The sequence below is a fragment of the Labrus mixtus genome, chromosome 9 (genome assembly GCF_963584025.1).
Source record: "Labrus mixtus chromosome 9, fLabMix1.1, whole genome shotgun sequence".
Lineage (NCBI taxonomy): Eukaryota > Metazoa > Chordata > Actinopteri > Labriformes > Labridae > Labrus > Labrus mixtus.
Window position 1 is genome coordinate 20,853,352 of NC_083620.1, and position 19,048 is coordinate 20,872,399.

The 19,048-nt window shown below is 42.3% G+C and overlaps 2 protein-coding genes across 2 annotated transcripts in view; one reads left to right on the forward strand and one right to left on the reverse strand.

Moving 5' to 3' along the window:
- Positions 1-999: 999 nt before the first annotated feature.
- dnajc30b (DnaJ (Hsp40) homolog, subfamily C, member 30b) lies at positions 1,000-4,084 on the forward strand. Its single transcript, XM_061046825.1, has one exon. The coding sequence runs from the start codon at positions 1,033-1,035 to the stop codon at positions 2,215-2,217; it is 1,185 nt and encodes a 394-aa protein (XP_060902808.1). The 5' UTR covers positions 1,000-1,032; the 3' UTR covers positions 2,218-4,084.
- The window catches only part of LOC132980605 (SH2B adapter protein 2), a 23,280-nt gene continuing 7,849 nt past the window's right edge, over positions 3,618-19,048 (reverse strand). Inside the window, exons 2-9 of the mRNA XM_061046824.1 lie at positions 15,521-16,481; positions 10,400-10,501; positions 10,121-10,212; positions 9,662-9,762; positions 9,413-9,574; positions 9,086-9,288; positions 8,302-8,476; positions 3,618-6,567 (exon numbers count right to left, since the gene is read on the reverse strand). Of these exons, the coding sequence (XP_060902807.1) occupies positions 6,221-6,567; positions 8,302-8,476; positions 9,086-9,288; positions 9,413-9,574; positions 9,662-9,762; positions 10,121-10,212; positions 10,400-10,501; positions 15,521-16,450 (2,112 nt within the window). The 5' untranslated portion in view covers positions 16,451-16,481 and the 3' untranslated portion in view covers positions 3,618-6,220. The remainder of the gene's footprint in view (positions 6,568-8,301; positions 8,477-9,085; positions 9,289-9,412; positions 9,575-9,661; positions 9,763-10,120; positions 10,213-10,399; positions 10,502-15,520; positions 16,482-19,048) is intronic.

Sequence of the window (19,048 nt, forward strand, 5' to 3'; positions counted from 1 at the left end):
GTAGTTTGCTGTTGTATGTTCATCCTCTATAAGATTTGATTGATTGATTACATTTATTTCAGACATATCAAATAAAATTAAACATATCAAAAATACAAAACAAAATGAAAAGCACGAAAATACAATAAACAAAAAACAATGTTCAAATTATTTCACAAAAAAAAGAAAATTACATATATTCAATTGATATGCCTGAAAAGGAGTAGGAAGAAGTATAAAATTTATTTAATCCTACCCCTTTTCCACAGCTCAATAATTAATATTTATTAAATTAACTTCCTGTGTTCCTTATAATCTCTCTATATATACAATATATCTATATACAATTTGCTATTCTATATTTATGATACTATGTTTGATATTTACAATCCAATGATTTTCCATACATATATACAACTTGATATACTATGATTTTTTATAATTGATATATTTATACAATCCATATATCTATATATACATATCTATTTGTACAATTTGATGTACTATATTTATATATTTATACAATCCTTATATCTATACAGTTTGGTACAGTATGTTTACAATTATACATACATAAGAGTTTGTATAAACATTTTTTGTATATTTTAAATTTGTTAATAAAGACGGATAAAAAATAAAAACCTTTACAACCTATTATTACAACTAATAACTCTAAAGTTATCTACACTCTGATTTAAAAAAAAAAAAAAGCCATAGTATTGTATTAATATATAGGAACATGTATTTTTAAAAGTACGTTAATTAACAACACATAATTGTTACAATTTTACAAAAAGCTGAATTCATGTTAGAACAACAACTTCTGAAACAGGCCCTTTTTAAAAAAAATTCAAATGTCCAAATATTACAAGTATATTCTTGGATACCAATATCTAACAAAATAAATACATAACCAACAGTTTTTAGGAATAGGATTTGTACTTCCTGTAAACATTGATTCTTATTGGTTACTCGTTGTGTTACGTCACCGGATTCGGTAGTTGGTTTCCGGCAACCCTTACCCCTTCTCGCCGCTGCTTCTCTCTCGGCGAAATGGCAGAGGTCGGTCAGAGGCTCGGGACCGGAGCTTACCGACTGACCGCGCTGAGAAAAAGCCAAAGTCGACCGGTGGTCATCGGCGAGAGTCCCGCACCTCTGCTCGTCAGCTGCACATTCAATGGCAGCCGGAAAAAGGAGGACTCAACCCAGGGTCGTCGTGAAGTGTCGAACAGAAGAGCAACACAGTGCAAATTGGAGAAAGTTCCCAGGGTGAGATCAGGTGAAAGTCAACAAGAAAATTGGAATTTGCGTTGTACTTCATCTGTTATGCTGGAGTCTTCCCGTTGCATCGATTTTGTTCATATCAGAGGCAGCATACAATCTAACATAACAACCTTGTACCTCTCAAGACTACAGCCTCTCCAGCAGGGGAAGCTGCTGCAAGCCAGGATGACATCATGGACCAGCAGAGCCGCGTCCATCTACCCTGACAACTTAAGGTTCCCTCAGCAGCATCGGGCTTTTTGCACTCTTATTTTGATTCTTACTGAGCAGGGTTCGGAGAGGTCAGGCGGTGGACTGAAGAGACTGAAGCGTCTGAAGCTTCACCCTGACGCACCGCAAGCTTCCACCGCCCGCAGAAGCCACGGCTGGAGGAGTGGCAGCGGCTCGGAAAAAGTTCCTCCGCTGTTCAGAAGCAGGACGGCTTACTACGACATCCTCAAGGTGTCTTCAAGTGCCACGCAGTCCCAGATCAAGACGGCTTACTACAAGCAGTCCTTCATCTACCACCCGGACAAGAACCCGGGGAGTGACGAGGCCACACAGCTCTTCTCTGAGATCAGCGAGGCGTACACCGTGCTGGGCAGCATCAGCCTGAGGAGGAAGTACGACCACGGTATCCTGAGCCAGTCAGACATTCAGAGTGCGGGCAGACCGTCCTCCAAAGAGACCTCGAGCAGATCAACAGGGAACCCGCAGCAGCAGCAGCATCAACAGAGAGCCAGGCGGTTCTCCCAAGCAGGAGGGAAAACCATGTTCGATTTCGACGCCTTCTATAAAGCGCACTACGGCGAGCAGCTGCAGAGGGAGAGAGACACGAGAGCCAGGAAGCAGTACGTGGAGGAGCAGAAGAAGAAGACTCATCAAAAGTGGAAGGAGGCGAAAATGATGGAGGTGACTGTGGCCATGTTGATGGCTTTGGCAGGCATTATTCTTATTAGTCTCCACGAGCCCTGAAATAGAAGCAGCAGTGACTGGACCCCTGTGAGGTTGCATGTTACAACTCTCAGGGTGGTGGTGGGGGGGGGAACGGGGAAGGGGTCCTACCTCAGATAGTTTTGCAAGTGTTGCACAGTTTATGACAGTTGAAGATGGTTATTTTTAGCGTGCTGCAGGCGTAGACACCGCCTGTGTCTATTTTGTTTGAAGCTGCAGAATGTTATTCTTTTTTTTTTTTTTAAATCCCTTCACAAACTGAGACCATTGGCATCATCAGGGTTTGTTTTTCCTGCAACATAAGAAGCATATAAAAGAATCTAGTGTGGCAGTAAGAAAGCACACACCATGTGGGCTTCTTCCTGTTGTTATGGTAACCATATCATAGTCTTGTTAAAGTTTGTGCTGACTTGCCAAAGATAAAACCTGTGCAGGATCAAAACATGTTTGCAGGAGTTAGTTTTTGGACCTCCAAATATTCTGTTATGAAATGCCATAAAGATTTTGTGTTAACACCCTAATTAATTTAATGACCGTTAGAATTGAAGCCTTAAGCGAACACGTCTTTTGGCAGCTTGTATTTTACTCTGTTCATCCAAATCCAGGACGAAGATTTGAAAAGTAAAATGTATCACGCTGAAGGACGCACAATTTTTCTCCCTTTTCCTACAAAACAGATCTTTAAAAATAAAGGAAACTACTTGTGTGTGTCAAATGTGTAGATAATTTGTTATTAGGAAATGAACAGGCCTTCTTTGTGTATATGTGTAAGTACTGTACATTTATGTTAAAAAAATATATATTTTATGTTAGGGATACTGTTATAAAACAATTTCTTCCTGAATTGTAAAAGATCTAACCAACCACTAGAGGGCATCTGGATACAGCAAATCATGTCTGTGGTTTAATCTCTGTTTGCGTTGAAACTGTTGATGTCTCCTCAGGACGGCTGTAGTTTCAGACATTAAACAACAACAGCAGCAAAGAAAGGGGCTGCGCAGCATGAAATCAAACCTGTTCAAGTCTGAGATCATATTCAAATTCAACACATGAGAAAACAATTAAAGCTTTAATTCTGGATCACTAGCTGTCATTTGAATTTATGAACTAACACTGAATGCATTACGACTGACAGCGTTCGCACATTGGGGACTAATTATGGAGCAAAGGCTGTTAAAATTATAACTGAGACAAAAGCAAACCACATTTGATGTCAGGGGTCGCATTTCTGTTCGCTTAAGTTTGTCTCAACTTCATTCAACAGTCTCCACAGAGCTGTTCACTGTCACTATCAGACTTCGTTATCGCCAAAGCTCCAGACTTCTTGGAGCCTTCCTTCACCACATTTTCGTGACGCGTCATCGTACATGACTGCATCCAGAGATGATGACGTTCACGTTAAAATAACTGCAGAAAGCGTGCAAAGTTTACTCACATTTTATTCACAGAAATATAAAGTAGTATGTCAAGTACATCACTTTGTACAAAATTGCACAGACTCTTCAAAACTCAGACAACAGAAAATCTAGCTTCAAGAAGTGTTAAGAAAATAAAAGGGAGACGTAAGTAATCTGTGATATGTGTGAGACGGGCTCTTAAAACAGGTTCCACTGAGGAGGTTTCATCTAGAAGAAAGAATCAATTAAACACGAACGAGACTTGATAGGAAAAATGTAATTTACAGCGGCTGAGGAATAAATGTTTCAAAAATAGAATTCAAGTTGGCACATGAACTGCTTTGTCCGCTCCTCGACCAAAATTAAGATTTCTCCTTTGAAGTTGGATTGCCATGCTTGAAAAGAGAGATGTCAACTATTGATGTGTTTATTACAACTGAACGAGTGTTGATGATGTGTGAAATAAAGTAGCCGAAGTGTGTTTGCCTTTATGTTCTTATTGTCCATTGTGTTTTCATATGCTTCATATTGTCATTTTTGGGAGGTATACTCTTATTCTGTATTTGAGAAAAGATGAACAAAAGAGTTTGACACCACCGTAGGATTTGTGTGGTAAGTGTGAAGCGGTCAGCTAAATTAGCTTAGCACATAGAAAGGAAACAAAAGGGCTCAATAAAATAGTATTCATTTTTGCTTTTACAAAAAGTGAATGGTAAAAACAACATATTGAGGTTTTATGTGTCACATTATTTCTTGGTCGGACTCAAGTGGAAGTGGAAAACTTAGTGATGTCTGCGCTGGTTGACTGGCAACCGGTCCTGAGCATTAGTGTCCTTAAAATAGTCAGGTATGAAACCCTCCAAAAAACTGTGACTGTATTTCTTCTCCAGATTTAAAAAAAAAAAGGATATATGTGTTTATTAGTTAGCTAGAATTTATGGTAGTGGGATTTCTCATCCCTGAGCGGGAGAATTCTGAGGTGCAAGCTTACTTAACTTACTGGTTTACATTTGTATGTCTTGTATACCGCACAAACTCCATGAAAGAGCGCACGCAGCCTCCTTGATATTCCCTTGGGGATATCTCTGGAAGGGGCTAATTTATCCATGTTTAAGGTACATAAAGATACCAGTATGCTATCTCCTAGCAATGAAGTGAGCGTGTGCCCTTCCTAAAATGTAAAATCCGTTAGAGATTTTTAACAGATTTTAGGTATTTTAAGGAACGTCTTGGACTTACAACAACATTGGCTTTAGCTGTGTGGTGTTCAGGTTTTCTTATAAAATGTTTACTCAAAGCTAAATTCTCAGCACAAAGGAAAGCAGCAATGTAACATCTTTCTATTCAAGCATGGCCATCTAGTATCCTACGCTTTACTGCCTGTACCATGGATGTCCACATCAGGCCCTGATCATCAAATACTGACACCTTTCTAAAAAAAAAAAAAAAACAAGTCCCTAGTCCCTCCAATAAATGCTGGATTTGGTATAATAATATCTTAAAGGCATTGAACTCCTATATTAACAGCATATCTAATCTACACGTTATTGATATGATACGCTTTGAACACAGAACCAGCACCAGAAGGAGGGACTCCAAAAACCCCGTTGTGGAAACACAACTTTAGCACGCCATTCACCGAAAAATATTTGAACTCTATTACACCATCGCACACTCAAGAGAAATAACCCAACGTGAGCGCAAAACGGGAGCCATCTTGCCATATTCATACAAACTGAACTTGTGCTGCGTCATCTTCTATTTGCAACTGACCTTTAACACAAAATATGACCACCGCCGTTAAGAAAACTGTGAGGGGTAAAACAAAGAGATATGCATGTTCACAAACTAACATGAATCACCTGCTTTTTCGTTTGGAGCGTTTATGACTATTTGAGGTGCCAACATTATCCTGTGGGCAAGAGTCCATTCAAGTCCAGGGTAACTGTCAGGCACTAAGACCCTTTAGGCTGTACAGAAAAAATATCTCCCAGCTAACACTAACATCCCCACGATTACTGAACTGATGTAAGTGCAGAGTCGAACGGGGGCAGGACTTTGTAGGGAAACCCTGCAGGGACAGCGAGGATATCCGGGACAGACTCAAAGCAGCTTTACAAACATAACTGTGATGCTCTTGGGAGCTCTGGGAGTAGGGACTGTTTCTTCTGGGGCATTTTTGAGCTCTCGACCCTTCAGCGGGGTGGTGACACAGGCTGTGCTCCCAGGGAACCTTGGGAAACTGAGTACAGGAAGTGGTCGGAAGAAGTGAATCAAAGCCATATGACTCCACTGGACGACTTCCTCCTGCTTTCTCCTCCTACGCTCATCTTCACTGCTGCATCATCTCAACATTTCTTTTCTTTGTTCCCTTACATTCTTGACAAGTGCGATTAAAGCTGCGGAGCCGGAGGGACTTATCAGCATGATCAGCGTGATTTCACTTCCCCTCTTGAATCAGAGACACATGAAATCACCTCCAACAGCAAACAGACAAACAAAAACAACGTGTGATCCAGTGATTTGGAACATTTTCATCATCAGCGGAGAGTCTAATATCCCCGCCACCTTTTTTTTGCATCATCAAATCCAAAATAATGCATGACTGAACCCTGCCCTGCGCTGTTTCAATAGAAAGAGTACTGGTTCTCCACTGCTCGGGCCCTGCGAGTCCCGTCAGCGTCGTGGTAGTCCTCAGATGCACCACTAGAGGCCTCCAGCAAGCGTTCAGAGCTGTTGCTCCGGCTCTGTAACCCGCCTCCTACCACTCCTCCACCAGGACCCGGGTCACTGCGGGAGAGAGAGGGGAGTGCGGTGGGTGAGGACGAGGTGCTGGATGAGAGCGGGGCATCAGGAGGGGGCCCTGCAGGCGCAGGGATCCCAGCAGGGTGGAGGGCCGGCTGTGCTGGATCTGTCCGGCAGCCTACTGCATCCCTGGGTGGGGTGAGGACTGGAGGCGTGGTCACATCTGTAGCTGATTGGGAGAAGAAAGAAGTCATTATGATTATGATGAATTATGGATTAGTAGTATAGATAAATCTGTGCTTGTATGTCGCTCGAGCTGCAAAAGGCTCCTTCATAGAGCAGCATGTAAACACAGGCAGTGTGGGCCTCCTTTATTCTGCTTTTTCATTGGGCAATAACAGCAACAACACTGTACCAAAGACACGCTTGACCAGAGTATCAGTGAAGCCTTTTACTCCTTGAATCAAACCCTCACTCTGTAAGTGTGTGTTTGTGAGTGAGTGAGTGTATGAGTGTGTGTAGGTTCAGCGTTTGGGGAAACAGAGGGCCCCTTTGTGACCACCAGGGTGGGTTGGGGCTGGAGTCTCAGACTGCATGCAAAACTCCTGCGGTATAATCACCCCCTCACTCTCCTGTACAGGAGGGCATTCATCCCATGCCAGTAGAGAGGAGGGCAGGAGCAGTGTTAGCATAAAGCAGGAGGAGGAGGATGAGAAGGAACAGGTTCAGTGAGTTTGAACTCTGCTTCTTAACTTTGAAGACAAACCTCAACTAGTAATCAACACGTCTAACCTTCTGGATGTTTAAAACCTTCATTCATTATCATTAAAGTGACCTAGGGAATATTTATCAGTTCATTGTCGTTGACCAATATTCACATGGAGGCAATTTTCCTCAGACATTATGCTCGGTGATGAAAGCTTAAATGATGTTATACTAACGCCTTGCTTATAAGTTCGAGGTTGAAAGTCAGGTTGAAACATCAGGAGTCTGACAAACGGTTTGTGTTGTATTGATTCATTTTGTGTTTTTTTTTTTATGCCTTTATTGAAAGGACAGGAGAGTGAGTCTAACCCAGGGCCACCACTTTGAGGGCTACAGCCATTGTAAAGCTAACCCGGCATCCCTGAGTCTGAAAAATTGTTATAATTTTACAGCTTCTCCATTGATTAAAACAAACGACAATGACAAGTGAAAATATGAAGAGAACCAAGCCATAGTTCAAGCAAAAAAGTCATATTTGGAAACCCACTAGGTCTCTTTTAAGAACAACTGCCGTTAGTACAGCCATTTACAAGCTAATAGTATCATTAGCTCATGCACTGTATATGACATGGAGATGTAGCCCAATAGAAAGATGAACTGTTCTGATCAATTTTTTATGTTTTACCAGGATGTAAGGATGTTTAATTCATCTTTAAAAATGGGAATTCCAACATGGCTGTTTATATGACTTCCGGGCCTTTTGCAGCCAGCCTCAAGTGGACACTAGAGGAACTGCACTTGCTATTGTTTTTATTTTTCAAAACAGAGGTCGCCGCTTGCATTAGTTATTGGAAATGCAGAGAGCTAGCATTACAGTTTGTTAAACTAGAAGAAGTTGAATGCTTTTAGTTGTTGAAAATTTAAATTAGCATGTTGACATGTCACGTGTGAAAAATACAAGCGCTCTACAACTTGGCAGCTAATAGAATTAAGCCATGCTTAATGTTATGATTTACACATGGGCTTTTCCAACTATGAAATTATTAAGATGTCTTCCTATGAATAAAGGCCTGATGTGCTAGAACTAAATTATCTTATTAGTAGGAGGCATAATAAATATATAATCCATTTGTTATAACAATTCAAATGCCCGAAACAAGTGCATTACAGTCAGTTGGGCAGATAAATCCAAATCTATAAGTGGTTTTAACCCTGTGTGTGGCCGTGTTTGAGTGGTTTACATCGGTGTGCTGCATACCTGACGTGGAGCTCCGCTGCACTTGTACGTAGGAGCGTAGCGTGATGTCAGCAGAGCCTCCTGATTCGAGGGGGATGGGGTGGGCATGGAAGTGTCTCAGCATGTCCGACACAGTGTGAAACCACAGGTGGTGGACGTGGCACTGCCCATTCTCATTCACAGACAAACGCAAATGCTGGAAGAAGGAAAGGAAATATGGAGGAGAGAGGTTTGTTAATTAGAGGAATGAAGAGTGAGAGGAGAAAGAAAGAGAATTGCAGTGTGCGACTAAGTAATTGTCATGAAAGAGACACACAGAGACAGAGGTCAGGACGGGATCTAAGAAGCGTCTGGACGTGGGAGCAGAGTGACAGAGAGCCAAGACACCAGAGGAAGAGGCAGCAGCTGACACTTCCTCAACACTGCCGGCTGGCAGGATGTGATGTAGGCTTACATGGATCATGTTACATATGAGAAACAAACGTTTTTTCCGAGGACTGAACGACTCGGTTTGCTGGGAGCTGCATTGGTTGAATGCTGAAATGTCATGAGAGCTTGTCTGTGATATGTGATTAAAAGTCTTTTATTAAGGTAAAATAAAAACACTTTTTGTTGTTCTAGCTTCCACAGCCCCTCCTCATTTAGAATGCTTTGGGATTATTTTTCTCTGAGACACACCAAAAACATTCAATACAATTATAATCCTCAAATCTACATATACACATTGAGCCTCAATCTGAGTTAACAGAGTTTTAGACTAAATCACATGATAAAAATGTGTGTCTCATGTCTATGATGGTCGTACCTTGGCTTTGCCCTGAAAGTTGAAGGTGAGGACATACTCCCCTGGCCGAGTCTCACTCTGTCGTATTACAAAGAGCCCGTGGCTCCTGGCACCGCCTGCAAGCACCAACTGAGCCGCACGCACGCGGGACAGTGTACCATGGAACCATGGGTAACCTGCCAGGCTGGCATCTCCATTGGACTCTTTTGCTCCTTCACTGCCACCTGATCAAAGACAAAACAAATACATGATTTTTTTTTTCTCTAGCTGTGATCTTTTCCTCTGTGATTTTTGGATTTATTTGCTTTGATATTGAATCTCTCCAGAGAAAAGGGAATGTACTTTTACCTGAAGAGGAGTTGGAGCTCTGGGCCTCAGGGGACTGGAGGAAGCGTTCCAAAGGCATGTGGGATGGGTGCTGGGTGAAGGGGGGTTCCCTGCAACGGACTGAGGGGGCGCTGTAATGTTCAGCAGGTGTAGGACAGGACCTCTCCGGAGCACGATATATACCTAAAAACATATTTTTTTTAATGTATTAGTAATCATTTACATTTTGTGTTGCAGCATTTCCTTTAATACAAAGAGACTCTTTCTCACCCTCAGATAGAAGCTCACAGCTGCAGGAGGCCACCATGGAGCAGTCTTTGGAGGCCTGACCATGAGGACAAGACGCCAGCTCGATGTCATCGCCGCTGTCACTGTACACAAGCAGGCGGGTCAGCAGAACCACAAGAACTTATACATACACATACACACACACACGTGTGCAAACAAACGTCACTAAGCCCTAACTCAGCCACAAACAGGGACACAAATAATCTTTGTGTTTACGTCCTGAGCTGCACAGCAGCACAGGAAACTGAGGAGGAATGTCAGAGGTACAACGCACACATGTTTGTGCCAAAACAACCTGTCAGAAACTCCCTTAATTGAATGATTAATGACTGTTGACTGTTTCCCCTCCTTCCCCCTTCCTGTAATCCTTTTCCCCCCTCTCTCTGTCCTTCCGTCCTTCTCCATCTTCAGCCAACAGCAAATATTTATCTGGAGGTTTACCCTGGGTCTATGCAGTCCTGGATGTCAGCAACCCAGGAGTTTTTCTGCAGAGAGTCGATGGTTTCCAGGATGTACTCTCCCCCATTTTCCACCTGTGAAAGCAGCCACACATAGCGATCACACACTGAATTCTGTTCAACGAACAAACTACGGTTACAGAAGAAGGAAAATCCATGTAAACATTTCCAAGATCCTGTTGTTAAAGAGCAATAGAGTATATTCCCAAACTGAGGTAGGTGCAGTTGTGTGAATAATTTTGTACGATAGTTCAGTTTCTACCTTGAGAACGAAGGTGTTGTCCTTGTCAGGCATCTCCAGCGGCATGGTGGTCCTCACCTCCACGATGGCTGTCAGAGGGATGCTGACTTTGGGCTTTGATGACTGAAGTGAAAAACGCAGACAGATACAGAATAAAAGATCACATTTAGCTTGATTTTTAAATAAAGATGATAAATGTGGCAACTGCACAAAAGTGGAAGCTGTATCACAAGGTCAGCATTTCACTGCAGTCCCCAACAGAGGATAAAAAAACACATCTTTTCTTTTCTTTTCTGACACCTTTCAGTAGTTTTTTTTATTCTTTAAAGCATATTTTTAACAGAACATACCTGTGAACGAAAAATCTGCTTCCTCTGAGTCACTCATAAACCACAAAGATTCAACCTCAAGATTAAAAAACAATTCTAACTTTCAATAGTTATTATTTCACAGGACTTATGTTGGACCTATGTTGATTGCATTCTGAGTTTGCATGTTTTTTTCTTATGCATTTTTGTTTCTGCTGCTTTTTGTGGGATTTTCCAACATTTAAATGAAAATGTTATAACAGTTTGTAGCATTTTCATTTATGCTGTCAATCATATATGATCAAACTGCACCCACACAGCTCTAAAAGAAGCCTCTTAAGAAGCCTATCATTAAGAAAAAACAAGGTATTCCTTTCAAACCTTTTCTTCTGTGTTCATATATTTACAGTAAGGAAAATAGAATGTTACATGTTATAGTGTGACCACAAGATGAATCCCACAGTTTTAGGGGGTAAAGGCTCACAGTTATAAAAGGTTCAGAGCCTTTGCGTTGCACAATGTTAGAAAATAAACAAGCATGCATTCAGTAAAAATATTTTGCTCAAGGAACCGAGACATGCAAATGAAAAGTCCAGAGTTAATTAAATGCTTCACTATATCTTGTTTGCAGCAACACCTGTGAGAGTACACATTTAACATTTTACGACGGAAAAGAATAAAAATAGAGCTTTTAATTAGTTTTACAGGCTTCCCTCTCTGTATTTACTGTTAATTGCACACTTCTCACAACCCACCCAACCTCTCTTTCACATAGGAAATGTGCAGCAACATGCAGTCTGAGTTATTGGTCGTCTTAGCAGCAATGAGCTGTACACCTCTCTCATCCGTCTTTGCTCTAAGATTAAATATCTCCAATAATAATAATTATACAGCCAGTTACTTCCTCCTGCATTTCCCTGTGGTCATTTCTGCTCACTGCCTCACCATGCAGGAAGAGTTAACAAGAGGGTGAACACAGAAAACATCCTGGCCTCAGTTTGCCCTCTGCAGAGAGTTGGATCCAGACGATAATCTTAACAGATCCAATGAGTGTGTGTGAGGCACTGAGCTGAGTGAGTGTGTGTGTGTGTGTGTGTGTGAGTGTGTTTATTCCTGTGTGGTAGGAGAGGCAGAGCGAGAAGGAGGCTGACTGATGGTCTGGCGGAGGCTTATCAGCTGATCTGTCTGGCGTAACACTGTTCTCATCTTGATCTGCGTGTGCAGCTGGCTGCCATCCACACCCACAATTCCTTTCTGTGGATCAGATGTCAGAAACCACTTCCTGAGTCGAACCATTTGACCATTTCCTGTGCCCCTCTCCCGTGGCAGCACAGTCCCTGTGTTCATGTCGTGTGCTGAAATGTGTAGTTAGTGTTAACCTGTGTTTATTAGTTAGTGCACATGGCGGCATGTGGTCCACCATACAGCTCTGACAGGAAGTCAGTGTGTATTTAGGGCAGGGTCGGGCAACTTTGGTAGTGATGAGGGCCACAAAATGTAGAACTGATTATCAGAGGGCCGTGAAGTGCGCACACTCACACACACACACACACACACACACACACACACACACTCACATACACGCCTGCAGTCAACTTGTTTTCTTGGGCAATGGTCATTCCTATTTAAATGACATACTACCAATGATAATTAATATTACACTTCCATTGTGAAATCATTGAAATAATCTCAGTCATTGTCAGAAATTATATTTAGGACAGAGTAAAGACAATATTCAATCAAAAAGAACATTGTGCATTGAACAGAGGGCTACATTAGTGATAGTCACACATTCTAACTTTTAGGGTAATCAGTCTCTTTAATGTGGTTATTTTGATAAGACCTTAAAGGGCCAGTCGGCCTCAATGATAAACCCCCCAAAACATCTCTTCTCTTTTCTAAACTAGTTCCTCTCTAGATCCTCTCCACAGTTTTTTTTTTGTATTTATTATTCCATGTTTTCAAATATTTGGCAAATGGTCATGGCAATAATAGCCAACCGCTGAATACAAACAACGTGAGCAGTAACACAACATGCACAGTAATTCACCCCTCTTTTAGTTTCTGTTTTAGATTTGTTTAGCCTTTTGTCTTTATTTTACATTCATTATGTTTTTAAATTGTACACATAGAGAATCTCTTTAGGTTTTTGGTATTGTATGTGTTACTTGATGTGTTTTAATGGTGGCCAGTCTTTTGTTACGTTTGTTTTTATTGGATGTAAGTTTCACAAAGTTGTGTGCTTTCTGTGCACTTTTGCCCAAGACAAATTTCCCCCGGGGGGACAATAACATGTATCCAATATCGTATATGCTCAGGGCCTCCAATCTAATCTAAACAACCTTAAATTTAAAGCCCTATGTCTGGTAACATAAATCATACACTCACTTTCTCCGACGTTCACAAACACAAAAAGCTTTAGGATGAGGGAAAAACTTTTGGTCCTATCTGATCTGAAATTCTATTTCCAAACAACGTGGATGAGTGATGAATCAAAGCTACTGTATATGAGAGGAAAGTGGCAAAATGACGTTTGTTTTTTTGCACTTTGCCCTAACTGACCCTTTGTCCTAACTGACCCAACAAAAAAAGTCAGCCAACAAAATCAACAAACCGAGAGCACAGAAAGATTGTGTTGGATTTTTTGCGATGATAAAGTACTCCTGAGTTCACATTATATCTGCGCACTTTTACCCTTTTATTGGTTCTTAGTGGTGTGAATCAGACAGTGTGTCGACTCTGGGCTTGCTGCTGTGTCATAATGCAGGCAGTTTGCTCTCTGCAGTGTGTGCCTCTGCCACACAGAGCAGCCTGCAGATTGATGGCCCTCTCTGACAGGGACGGAGCCAGAGCCAGTCAGCCAGGAGCAGGCCGGAGCATGATTATATGAGTCAGTTTATCTATTAGGAAAAAAAAAGAGGCTTGGAGCGTCCGTCGAGATGAGTGTGTTTAATTAATGTGTCACATCAGAGCAGCTCTGAAGTTCCTCTTAATCTCAGCCTTGTCAGCGGCTGGTTGTACGTTTCTTATGTGTGGATGTAATACGAACACAAAACTTGAAACTGCTGAAGCACAATTATTTAATTTTAGATGCCGTCGAGCTCTTGCAGCTCTGACTGGGATTTTTGAGTGACTCACAGAACTATTTAAGTTCCTTTTTCCACAGTTTGCCAGAGACAACGAAACGATCAATATTTATTTTTTGCACATGAAAGGGAATCTTTGTGATCCGCTTCTGCTTTCAGAAATCAATGTAACAGCTTCCTCTCTCTTCCCCTCTCTCTCTCTCTCTCTCTCTCTCACACACACACTGTTCTCCCTACCTCCCTTGCATGCCTGCCTTCCACCTGTCCTCACCCCTCTTCCTCTCCTCGCAGCCCGATTCCCACAATCCCACCAGCCATGATCAAAGGGCAGTGGCAGATTTACACACACTCAGCTGCACAGTCTCATGGCCTCTCTGAGGTCAGGGGCAATGATCTGGAAGTCCCATATAAACTAATGTGCAGTGTGTATACGGATGTGTATGATCTGACTTCACACTGTGTCACTCAGGGTCACAGGGGATGGGTTTTCTTATCTGGGATTCATGGAGGGCTGCAATGAATGACTATATCTATGAATTATTTATGTGTAGACCTAATTCAATTACATGTGTCTTAGAGACTTGCACTCCTGCTTTTTAACAGTAGCTGGACAAATGAACCCGCTCACTGTACCTTGAAAATGGATTGTATGATCCAGTGAACTCCTTGACCACATAAAAAATCAAAAATCTGATTTTTCCTGTATCCGAGCTTTATTCTTGTGGATGTCAATGTCTGATGTTATGGTCACATATGTCCATTATTATTTTTAGTTGTGTGTCTATTTTATCAGCAGGGTAGAAATTGAGCTGCAATATTTAGTTGATTAATAGATAAGTTAAAGGAAGAGAAACCAATCGCCAACTTTTTGAAACACTTAATGTACTCTTTTTGACAGATCAAAGTCATCCTTTGTCCAAGGAATTGAAGTTGCTGCCGTCAGGCCTCAGATTCATCCTGCCAGCATGCAGGACAAAGAGAATGAGTAACTCAATGAGTCCCTGCTGCCATCACCTTTTTAAATGGATAATCGTGTTGCTTTCTGTTTTTTATCTGTTTCCTATCTACTGTATTTATTTATTGTCCATTCTTACGTTGTATGCTGATTGCGGGCTGTCTGTATGTATGTATTTTACTGCTGACTACAATACAAATGGCCCTCTTGCAGGCATAATAAAGACAACCTTGAACCTTCATATTTTTCAAGCGAAAGTGTCAAACATTTGCTGATTCAGTTTCTTAATTGTGAGGATTTCCTATGATAATAAATGAAAAGTCTTTGGGTTTTGGACTGTTGCTTAAAGAACATGAGAAGGTTATTGATGTCCCCTTGGGCACTTGGAAAAGTGATGAGCTTTTTGAACTATTATTTAACATGTGTGTTAACTAAACGTGAAAATGAAAATAATCAGTGGAAGTCCTGATGATGACAACCAGGATCATGCAGTATAGGTTGGAAGAAACGATGTTTGATTGGATGGAAGTCTCTTCTCCCTTTTCCAGAGAGCTAATATGTGGATATGAGGTCTTCTAGTTGATTTTTGTAGCTTTTTAAAGTCAAAGTCCAAAGATACTGGGAATAAAGAAAACACAGAAAAGCAAAGCAACATATTCCTTATAATTTGAAATATAATAATTACTTTTTGTTCATAAAATAACTCCAGCTCTAGATCTGAGTTTCTGTTTTTTCATTGTCCTTTGCATGTGTGTGTGTGTGTGTGTGTGTGTGTGTGTGTGTGTTCGTGTACCTTGGGGGGTACGTAGAACTCCAGCAGGAATCTCTCGCCCCCCTCCTCCCTCTTGGTCTTCCTCAGCAGCAGGCGACACTTTTGCCACAGTGCGGCTCCCATACAGTTTGTGTCGTCAGCCACCATGTACCTGAGCGCTCCCTCCCTCTGGATCTCTAACATCTCCGCCTTGTGGCCCTGTGAAGCCCGGGGGAGCCGCAGCTTTTGGGACCACTTTTCTCCCCCCGTGGCCTCACCTCCTCCTCCCCCTCCTCCGCCCCCACCTACTCCTACTCCCCCGTTAGCCCTCCTGGTTCCAGAGGGGCCGTCAGGTTCGGGTGAAGCCCGCCTGTGCCACATCTCCTTCACTCCATCCACCACACACAGGCTCATGTTCCTCAGGGAGAAACCCTTCTTGAAGCGGGCCTTTGGGTGGCTGACTGAAACGTCCTCAGAGCTGCGGGACTGTCCAAGAGCAGTTACCTTGTGTGCTGGCTGGGGCCCTCTGGTGGGGCCACTGCCTCCCCCATCTATCCCTCCCCCACCGCTGTCCATACTGTCCAGGGACTCACTGGAAGCCCCGGCGTCCTTGCGTCTCTGGTAAAGGTCGTGGCCGTAGGACAGCGGGCAGCCCTGGATTCCCAAGAATGGAACAATGCTGTATTTTGGAGCTGAGCTAGATCCGTCCTCTCCTGGCGAGGAGGCTTGGTTCTCCCGGGCCTGGGTCAGCGCTGAAGAGAAACACTCGAGGAAGTGCTGGGCGAAGTGCTGGGAGAAACTCACGTCAGCGCCGGGCGAGTCGTAGCAAGGGTTCTCCGACAGGAAGCGCTGGAACTTGTCGGCAAAGTCGACCGCGGAGGCTCGGGCGTGGAGCTCGCAGAACTCTCGCCAGTCAGGCAGTGGGCACGAGGAGGAGAGCTCCGGGCTACCGGGCACCGCCGCTCCGTTCATCACTGGGCCATGCCAACCTGCCGAGGAGAGGCTGAGGAGGAGGAAGAGGAGCAGTGAGTCATTGATGAGACAAAAGCCAAAAGACAGCAGCATGTGTTTGTGGTACTTTGTGGTGCAAAAAAAATCAAAGAAGGGTGAAAAAATGCTGAAGAAGCATAGGTCTGGTCATTATCACATTAATATCTTGTTGATGTGAGATATTCAGATATTCCAATATGTTTTCAAATGGATACATTGGAAATCACAAACCAGACAGCAAATACCGTACTTTGACACCTTAACATCATTAAAATGTGGAATTCAGTGGAGGTCAATCCTGCAAAATTTCAGAAAATAACAAACCCTTGATACATTTTCTGATCTGAAAGCAGTCAGTACTGAACATATTGAGGCTGACATCCACCTGTGTAGACTAAAACACCATCTCGGTCTGTTAAACCACACCCAAACACCCGACGTCGCCCCAAGTTTTCCTGGCATGTTGGATGCCATGACCTCCTGGTTCGAATCTGTAACTTCACATCCTTGGTGCTGACAAGATAAAAAAAACCTCCTGCTTCACAGTGATGGAAATGTATTCAGTTTGAAGAGTGAGGTTATGCACAGACCGACATGACATTTAAGATCCGCAGATTCAATGTGACAACAGATTGAGAAGAATTCAAGCAGGAAGCCGGGGCCACCGAGTGATGGTTTGTGACAACAACTCCGATTATCTGAACGATCTAAAAGTGCCTGTCAGGGCGAGTGAACAACAACGTGTGTTCAACACAGAGTGACCGTGCGGATCCTCTTTTTGTCCCATTTATCTTCCTCACTGGTTTCTCTGCAGATTATGAAGGCCTTTAAGTTGCTCTCGTACAATCATCAATCATTCCTACGCTTCCCACATGTGTCTGCGTGTGTTTATATTGCTCGAACCTCATTGGTGACTCCCTCTCTGGCCTGATCAGCGCCAAACCACATCACATCATGGATGAAACCAACATCTTACTCTCTTACCACAACTCTGTCAGTAACAGCATCCAAACCCCAATTTAAGCCCCCTCTTCCTCTTCCTCTGCCCTTCATCTTTGCCTCAGATCGTCAGTGACTAATACATCATCCGTGCATACAGTCAAACACATGCTGGTTTGACGATTGTTGTGGGTAAATCACACAGATTAAAGGGACCCATCTGAGTGGGCAGGCTGGGTGACATATGCACGGGGACAGCCCACACGCCCCCAAGCTGTGAGAGCTTCTCCTCAGAGCCGCCCGGAAACCTCTCTTGGCAGTTCATTCACAGTATGTGCTCCAGTGTTTGCTTTCTGAAATTGCACTCTTAAACCAAATCATGCATACATTGGCTCCGCAGAGTTTTCCTGGAATTTGCATCCTGCTTATTGTCACTTTCCAAACACATCAGTGTGGGCTGTGTTTTCATAAAGGATTGGTGCAAAAAAACATCTCCACTGGAATTAAGTCTGACACACACGTCCGACTACAAGCCCATTTCTCTTTCTTTCCTGCTCCGACTGATCTGAAACAAACAATATGCCAGATCAGAGGCAGGATATGATGATGAGGGAAAGTACAGAGGCGTCGCTTAGCTCGTCGTGCAGAGAGGGGAACTGTTACATGCTGGACCCGGTGTCAGGAAATCAGAGGAATGCTGTGATGGAAAGAGACACTCTAAAATAAAGGAAAAGGTGGGATTAGAGAATAATCATAAGTAAAAAAAGGTAAAGAAAATCTCTGTCTTATCCGCATAGATGTCCCAGAGGGATCTGAAGATCTAAGACTGTGGTCATGCAGTGTTTCTTTTTTATTCAATTGAAGCTGTTATATTTTATTCATCATAATACAGAAGACAGAAAAAAGACAACGACAAAAGGTATATGTATACTTTATAAATATATGAGCTTTTTTTTATTACATCTTTATTGATGAATAATAAATTACATCTCAGGTCCCTTCCGACATCAGTCAGACTGCTGAACAAGCTAACAGCTAAACCTGACCCCTTTTTAATCAATTAATTTACAGTGTTTTACTCTTTTTTGAGTCTCTTTTAGAATGATTTGAGCCTTTAGTCTTTCATTCTGTTTGTGGTGTTTTTATTGTTATTGTGCATATAGGAATGTATCTATTTTACTGTATTTTACTGTAACTTTGCTAACTGTTGCTAAGTGCTGTGCTCATGATGGAGTAACGCTGGGTCTTTGTAACCTAACAATGAGTAAGGTCTTTTTACCTGCTTTTTGTAAAGTGTCTCCAGATAACATTTGTTATGAATTGGCGCTAAACAAATAAAGATTGATTGATTGATTGATGTGTTATTTGTGGTTTTATGGTTGCCTGTCTTGTGTTATGTTAAGTTATTTTACAACTTTAAGTAACAACCACTTGATTGCGTTTAACTCTGAACCTCTGAGCTCATGTGATTGGACATATTGTTTAGAGAATGTAGGGAAGCAACATTTGCAAGTCTCCCACGAAGGATCACTTGGTGTTAGAAGATTTTTATTTTGATCTTGGACTGAGAAATGTTTATTCGGGGTCTTGGCTGTTTAGTAAAAACTTTAAAACTTTTATAATACAGATGTCATTCAGGTT